The following is an 8,111-nucleotide window of genomic DNA, read 5'->3' on the forward strand; positions in this document are numbered from 1 at the left end:
ACTTCATTCGTCCTAAATAATCAATGGACATTCTATGTTCAATAAACTGAACCATTTTTCTCTCTCTGGGAAGAGAGAGAAAGCAATTATATCAGGGAGCTGAATCTGTTCCCTTTCATGTCAATATGTAAACAGTACTGATGGAAAGATAATTCAGCTTTCAGTTCTTATAATTATCATGCATCTCTGCAGCAGCTGGGAAATGAAGGAAACACAATGAAATGTAGCAATGAACCACAACAATGAAAATCAGATAATGTCACCCATCGGGTAATAAATTGTTCTTTTACAGTGTAACAGTCTATGAGGAATGCACGCTACAAATGAAAACAGTGAGAAGAGAGCTTGGAAGGAGTCCATTTCTATTGAGTCTTCGTAGGTTTATAGCATATATTGCATACTTTGAATTAAAAGATTCCTCAGAGCAATGGCAGTCATAACCCTTATTCTTTGATAGACAAAGTAATCTTTCTTGGCGTAAGCTTTCCTCTTCATCCATCAAATAGCAATCAAGTTAAAGGAACATCCCTAAAGTCTTGAGGAGGTCACTAGGCCTATCTTCTAAATCCTCTCATCTTCACTGATTTCTGGTATCTTTTTTAAAGTTAGGACATGGAAAACACTCCAGTAATTTTTTAAAAAAATTACATTTAAAATTCCCTTTGAGTCTCTGTTGCACTTTTTTAGGGCAGAATGTGGATGAGTTTTCCCACAACATGCAAAAAGAGTATCGATATAATTTAAAGCAAATATAGAGTACGTGAAACAATGACAGAAAGATAAAGCGTATGGATTATTTTCCATGTGATTTGCTAACTAAACTTAACAAAAAGAGCCTCTGTTTCCCTAGCAGCGCTGACCCCAGGACAGTCTGCCAGCCCGGGAGCCCTATCTTTGAACTGTAGTCAAAAGAAATCTCATTAAGGACGGTCCCCTCCTTTCACCTGAGGCCGTGTTTGTTTTCCGTAAGTATTCTTTGGGAGCTGAGATAAAGGAGGGGCTGAAAGGCGCCGGCAAGCGCCCAGCCCGCCACAGCCTTGAGACCCCCAAACGCCATGGAGGCCGCAGCTCCGGGTCTCCCGCTCCGGGCCCCAGCGGGTCCCACCGCCCAGCGCTCCCGGCGGCAGCGGCAGCCGCCCCGGCAGAGGGAGCGCCCGCAGAGGTAAGCGAGGCAGGCGCGGGGGGCTTCTTTCGGCAGCCTTCCTTTCACAGCTCCGGCTCAGTTATCATTTCAATGCAACCATTGCAGCATTGCATAAACAACGGAGAACAATTTCCGACTTCAGAAGTAAAAGGGCAAAAGATGTTTCTGAAAGCACTTCACCTGGAACGGGTGCTTTAATTTATTTTGCCAATGTATTATCATTTTCAGCCAAATATTTCAGAACTTACTTGTAAATGGAAGTAAATGAAAACTAAGGTTGCGATAACTGATTTATTATTTTTTAAGTTTATTTACCTTTCCTATCTGAAAGCACTTTTCCATTTCCTGAACTGTACGGACCTGTGTCACAGCAGCAGAGGTGGAAAGTGCCCTGTTTCCCAAAAATAAGACAGTCTTATATTAATTTTGGCTACAAAGGTGTCTTTTTTCTTTTTTTTCTTTTTTTTTTTTTTTTAACATGTATAGCTGCCTAGACACTATTTACATGGACTTTTTAAAATGAACTGTAACTAGGGATTATTTTTGGAGAAGGGCTTATATTTCGAGCATACTCAAAAATCCTGAAAAATCATGCTAGGGCTTATTTTTGGCATAGGTCTTATTTTTGGGGAAACAGGGTGCTGTTAAAAAGAGCATCTGTAATTGGAGTCCCCCCTGCCACCAGACAAAAGGCAGATGTAGCATGCAGCACTGCATACACTAATTAGATCAAATTGCCCATGTCAGTTTAATGCTGGAGTTGCTTACTCAATAAATAACCAGCCACTCAGTGATGACATGGAATCTGTATTTAGACATACTCTCAGACGGGGAGGGTTACTTTTTATTTTGTAGCAGTGCTGTATTAAAAGAAAAAAAACACACAGTATTAATTACATCATCATTTGGAGTTCAATGTAGTTACTTTGAGTGGTGCAATCTTAAATGGAAATTACACCCTAGTTAAAAATGTGCAAGTATTGCCTAATTTTTTTAATCAGATTGTAGACAGAAGGCAGACTAACATTGCCATAGAAATCAGACTTACCAAATCAAAATGTGTTGAAAAGAAAAAAAATCATTGTATTTCAAAATATACCAGAAGAATGTAACAAATGGAGCTGTACTGTACACATATTACCACAAGGAATTAACTGTGGGAATGCTGTTCTATTTAATCTTTCAGCAGCCCTGCTTTATGGAGGCCCTGGATGCTCACAGCAAGAGATGGTGAAATGCCAGAGAATCAACAAATGGTGAGAGTAAATAAAGGAGAAAATAATCCTTATAGAAAACAGGTGCAGAAATTGAAGCTATTTGAACACAGGAAGTGACACTTGGTCATCTATTCATTTCTTCTTTCAAGCTTTTTTTAGTGTTAGAAAATATGGTTCAAATTACAGTGTTCTGTACATTATAATGGTTAAGAGTATCTCTCATTTTGTATCAGATACAGAATCACTATAAGTTCTTAAAGAGCTGCCAAAAGCACTGCTTATTGAAAACAACCCTTATTTTAACAGCAGTGTTTACTTGCCTAATTATGAAAATAATAATAACCTCAGTTTGAAATTTTCAGGCCCAGTCTGTATGTGATATTTTTTATATAGGAGGACTTTGAGTGAAAATTACTTCCAGATAAAATAAAATAAAATAAATAAAATAAAATAAATCTGCAGCACCCAAACCCCACATACTTTCAGGTGGACAATTTTGGGAGGGATGTTGCTATAGATAAACTAGCTAATAAATCAACAGAAAATTGGATTTTAAAGTAGCTCGTACTGCCAAGTGCCTTTGAAAGGCATCATGATTATTAGTTTTACCTCCGCAAGTAGGAAGATTACTTAGGCTCAAAGAACAAAAATAAAGAGAAACAGAAGCACGCTCAGCATTGATCCCAATACTGTGAACTTTAAAGAATGTATTGAAATGGTGCTACTCATATGCTTAGTTTTAAGAACCTGTGTTAGTTTTTGCAGCATTGGACCCACAGTTACATCTTCAACTCTTTTATCAAAGGCTCAGCAGATTAAGAGAACTCCTCTCCTTAGTGCAAGTCTTTAAAGACTCACAATTTCTACTGCAACACCCTTTTACCTTGTACTTTTTGTCTACTGAAGGTGGAAGTTGTAACTGTACAGATCTGAGGGACTGCCCCGCTCCACCTGGCAGGAGCCCTGGGAAGAACATCCTCCCCAGTGGTGTTCCAAGCTCTGCCAGAAGCACCTGTACATGTACTAAGGATAAGAGGAGTCTTATTCTCATGCTTACAGTGCCGGTTTAAAAAAATGAAGGTTTCTGAAATCAGGAAGCTGTGATTTATAACTGAGGTTGTGTTTTTGTAGACATTTTTTTTCAACCAACTCAGAAGATTTCATTCACACTTGGGCTTATGCCCACTTGTGTGAGAAAAACAAACCACATACGAAGTTTTCCACATTCATGCTAACAGCCTGGCATTTTTTCAAGCCAACTATAATTGAAATGGTTGAGTTTGATTTTTTTCAACATTTCTCCTTCTTGCCAGAAGCTTCTCAGATCCTTCTCATCTATACCTTACAGCCCACCCACACTGCTTCAGCATCCAAGATGCCTCTGTAGCTTGGGACTTAACGAAGGCTGAAGGAGAACTTTAGGAACCCTTTCATGTGCTTTTTAACAGGGTCACAACAACTGAGGAAAGATGCTTGTATACTTTGTGTGGTGCAGAGGTGGAAGATGTGCTCACATCCCACAGCTGTGGAAGGCAAGAGGTATCTTCTTCAGCAAAACTACTCAGGTTTCTAGCAGAAAGCCTTCAAAGATGGGTTGAGCACACTGTTTTTGCTAGTTAGTTGCATGCTGGCTACTTTTATTTTCTGCAGTGTACACGTGCATATGCCAGTGCCAAACACTAGAGAGTGGAGCAAATGTAAGTTTCGATATCCTCTGTGTAATTGTAAAAATGCCAGGAATATACATATAAGAATCTAACCTGGGAAATTGAAAGACACAGAGTAGAGCACTACAAAATAAAAGTACTGGTAAAAAAATGTAATAATTTTACCTCAATTGCCAAGAACATGCGTTGCAATACACCCTATAGTTACCTATACATAATATGTTTTTTCTTGTATGCTTTTCCTCCCTACCACCCTAAAATCATCATTATTTATGCCCAAATAAAAGCCATTACAAGTAATTTGAAGTTACTATTGCCATGTCTACAGCAGAATACAAACGAACATTGAACATTTTTCTGCTGTAAACAAACACCTGAGGGAGGTTTTGCAATTAATTTTTCATCAGAATTGCTTTTCAGAAATGCTGTATTATAGTCTGTAAAGAAAAAGCACATAATGTGTTTAATCAAGATATACAATTACATATATAATTATTTAACAAAATGTATTCTAAAAAGAAGACAGCAGAAAATACAGGTCAATAAAGATAAAAAATACTATTTTCATGTCAATATGAAAGGAGCAAAATGACATATGGTATTTAACACAGATATTATGATCATATCTACAATGTTCAGCCAGATTAGGAGTCTGTAGTACTAGGTACTGTGTAAACAAAGAAAATTACTCTCCTGATTAAATACAAAAAAAACCCTCAACAAAACCCTAACACCCTGAAGACAAATCATTTTGGCTATATTTGAGGACAAGAGAAATAGGTCAATGTAAAAGGCACAGAGAGAATTCTACAGGACCCCTTGCTCAGTCTGTAGCCCAAGGGCTTTTTTGGGGTTCACCAAAATATCCATGCTGAAGCCTGTTTCCTCAGAATTATAGATCAATTCTTCTGACAGTGGCAAAAGTAATGCCTGTTTGTAGCAGAGTGGATGGTTTCTAGCTTCTGTTCACTAGACGTTCTAGTATAGCAAAGATAATTCTTCCTATTTCATGCACCATCAAGTTTATAGCAATAGGAGGAAAAAAAAGTCATCTTTTTTAAGATATGGTAGAGAATACATGCCTGCAGGATGAAGTTATACAGCTCAGTGACTTCGGGATATGCTTTCAGGTTTACATTCCAGGTTTATACTCTTAATAAGATTTAGTAACGTTAACATTCGCAAATTATTTTTTTATTGTGAACTTAATTTGAATGAATTTATTCTGTGCTAAATATATTTTGATATTTGAAATATATTTTTGCTACCTACTTTGTTATATCAAAATGCTCTTTTTTGTCACTGTTCTCAAAGAAATATAAGACGCCAGTTGTCTCTTGATTTTACTGTTTGCAATCTCAACATGCTTGTACGATCTTTCACTACAATTAAGCATGCCAGCTTGAACATTCAATTTCCAAACTACTGGTTAGTGTAGTTAAAGAGGTTAAAACCCTAGCCTCTCAATTTTTTAAATTGACTGAAAATCCTTTTTTCTTCCACTCACTGAACTTCTGATTGGTGATGTTATTAGCTTATCAGTCTCTATAGATATTCTGTATGAACTTAAGCAAAATGTACAATACTTCATGGCTTTATGGCTCATAAACTGTACAAGCTCAAATGCTTTGTTAAATGTGCAACTAGAAGAAAAAAGTGAAATATTATCTTTTAGTATATTCTAAATAACAAATATGTCTCTTTACAGTCAGAACTGGATGGTCAAATAACAAATTTTAGATCGAAAGGAGCCCTGGGGTTTCAACATCCTGTGAGGTGAGTTAAATCCTATCACTTGATACAGGAAAAGTGATACCTTCCAAGATAAGACACATTTCTTCTCAGGACAAGTATCAGTTTGCCTGTAGAGTATCTCTTTTTATTAATGCAATTTAACTGCTCACCAGACTCTGTAGATCTTTCTCTCTCCACAAGAAAATATGCCCAGGCTAAACAGAACCTGAAACAATATGCTAATAATGAAATAAGAAAAAATAATACTAAAAGAAACTATGTTCTTCTGCCTCATCTAATTTTTATTTACATTTATTAATAAGATAAAAACCCTCAAAGCCCAAATAATTTACATGAGTAGCTGCTGATGGAATGTGATTTGTTACAGATCTGTGTCCTAAGGTTGCCTAAATTCGCTCTTGAATAAAAGTTGAACTCCAGGTAAAGCTTTTCCTGTGCTGGGGGGATTTATAAGGGTTTTCACCAACATTCGGATTATTTAAGGCTCAATGACATAGAATCTCTTGATTTGGACTTTTGTCTAGAGGTGGAAAATTGATTAAATATCCCTCTTCTTTACAAACACTTGTTTTTATAGAAGTTGTTGTAGCTTGAATTCTGTGTGACCTTTATCACTGTCAAACTTAATTGAAAACTGGCCAAAGGGGAACTAAGAGGAAGAGATACACATATGCACACGAAACCAAAAAGAAATACATATGTATACAGACCATGTAAGTTTTGCTTTAGTGGGAAAGCTGGTGAAAACCTGAAATAGAAATTAAGCCATTTATTATTTCAATACAAAACAATATGAATTTTGAAATAAATCTAAGCATACACCTCCTCCACTACCTGGAAACACAAAAATCACATTAAGATCAACATCTGTGCAACAGGCAACCAGCCCCAATCTTAACCTGGTGCCTTAATCTTAATTCCAGAATCCCAGTACATTTCTCAAACTTCCCCCAGTTGCACGTGACACTTTGATTCTGAACTGTGCTAAAAAACAAAGCAAACCAAAGTATCTCAATCACCCATCATTGTCCTGACAACATTTTATCAGGATGGGAACTTAGATAAATCCAACACCTAATATGCCCAAAGCAACTGAAGTAACTTAAAATCAACCATACTTTTTAGTTAGCAACTTTTATTTCAGAAGACAAGAAACCCCAGGATTTTTCTCTCTTGAAAGACAAAAATAGGTTTTCATACTCAATCTAGCTAAGCTGGGAAAGTGTTGCATAATTTTACTTTTTCTCTTAAAAATATTTTCTTATTAGACTTTATTTGCCCAAGTCCAAATCCCAAAAGTTTCTTAATAACATTGGAGAGAAGGTTCTGGCAAGTTTTCCGGTACAAGCTACAATTCATTTCTACAATGACGATGCCGACTCTGAGGAAGATGAAGAAGAAATCAGTTCAGCCTAATACGGAACAGTGGTCAGCCTTGACAAAGACAATATAAAAATCAAGAGATAAAAAAGCAACTGCAACAGATGTATGGACAAACATCTGACTGAAAAAGAAATACATCAAAGATCATAAGCACACTATTTATAACTATCTTAACAAGAAGAATGAGTCAATGCAACCAGAAACTAAGAGGAAATCCTTTTGTGTTTTGAGAGACTTTTAAATAAAACCCTGAAGACAAACAAAAGATTACAATGTTTTAAGTTGAGATAGTTTAAGTAACATGGATTAAGAACATTGGGAGTACTGTAATTAGTTACTCACTATTTTTTTACATTGCAGTCCTGATAAAATTAAAATAGGATTGATTATGGGGCAAAATAATATACTGTACAGCCCTGAAATAACCCAAAGACTTTCAAACAACATTTGTAAGAATTTAAGTAAAGAATGATTTAAAATGCAAAGACCATTGCTTATTAGCTCCATGGTACATATCTATTCTGATATAAACGCTGTACACCAAACTGACCTAATCCATTTCAAGAGAGATTCCAGTATAAACCTCTGTCAAGACAAGTTCTAAAAAACAATTGTGGTATTTTCTGGGGTTCTGTCTTTCTGTTATTATCAGATTTCTCCCCTCTAATCAGAAAAGTGCCTTTTTGTCAGTAAAGAAAAAGCCTTGATTAAAAACTATGATTTAATTTAATGACACATTAAAACGTGCATTTTGTGCTACCTTTGTTTTTGTCTTCACCACAATATTCAAATCTTATTCATACAGCTCAGAGTGCTTGAATATATTTTAATATAACTGACCTACCGCTGATTCCTGTCTAGTGGGGTTTGGATGTATCCCTCACTACTTTGATATTTCTTTTATATTTATGTTCAGGAAGACCTAGGTTACTAATTTTCATCAGC

The 8,111-nt window shown here is 36.2% G+C and overlaps 1 protein-coding gene across 3 annotated transcripts; it reads left to right on the plus strand.

Annotated features, from left to right (window-relative positions):
- Window positions 1–214: 214 nt before the first annotated feature.
- RIPPLY3 (ripply transcriptional repressor 3) lies at window positions 215–7,896 on the plus strand. Of its 3 annotated transcripts, none has more exons than XM_021299807.2 (5): window positions 215–1,162; window positions 2,331–2,400; window positions 3,810–3,900; window positions 5,737–5,804; window positions 7,052–7,896. In XM_021299807.2, the coding sequence occupies exons 2-5, from the start codon at window positions 2,372–2,374 to the stop codon at window positions 7,197–7,199; spliced, it is 336 nt and encodes a 111-aa protein (XP_021155482.2). In that variant the 5' UTR covers window positions 215–1,162; window positions 2,331–2,371; the 3' UTR covers window positions 7,200–7,896. The 3 variants fall into 3 exon arrangements, with proteins under 3 accessions (XP_021155482.2, XP_021155480.2, XP_005511554.2); XM_021299805.2 differs by having other exon boundaries at window positions 215–965; XM_005511497.3 differs by lacking the exon at window positions 3,810–3,900.
- The last annotated feature ends 215 nt before the right edge of the window (window positions 7,897–8,111 follow it).

This window comes from Columba livia, chromosome 1 (assembly GCF_036013475.1).
Source record: "Columba livia isolate bColLiv1 breed racing homer chromosome 1, bColLiv1.pat.W.v2, whole genome shotgun sequence".
NCBI lineage: Eukaryota > Metazoa > Chordata > Aves > Columbiformes > Columbidae > Columba > Columba livia.

What these genes read in the sequence shown, in the direction of transcription:
- RIPPLY3 (XM_005511497.3), top strand. Translation starts at nt 1,056, where the DNA reads ATGGAGGCCGCAGCTCCGGGTCTCCCGCTCCGGGCCCCAGCGGGTCCC. An exon ending in CAGAGGGAGCGCCCGCAGAG is followed by an intron (nt 1,163 to 2,330) that starts GTAAGCGAGGCA and finishes TTAATCTTTCAG; the next exon opens with CAGCCCTGCTTTATGGAGGC. An exon ending in TGCCAGAGAATCAACAAATG is followed by an intron (nt 2,401 to 5,736) that starts GTGAGAGTAAAT and finishes GTCTCTTTACAG; the next exon opens with TCAGAACTGGATGGTCAAAT.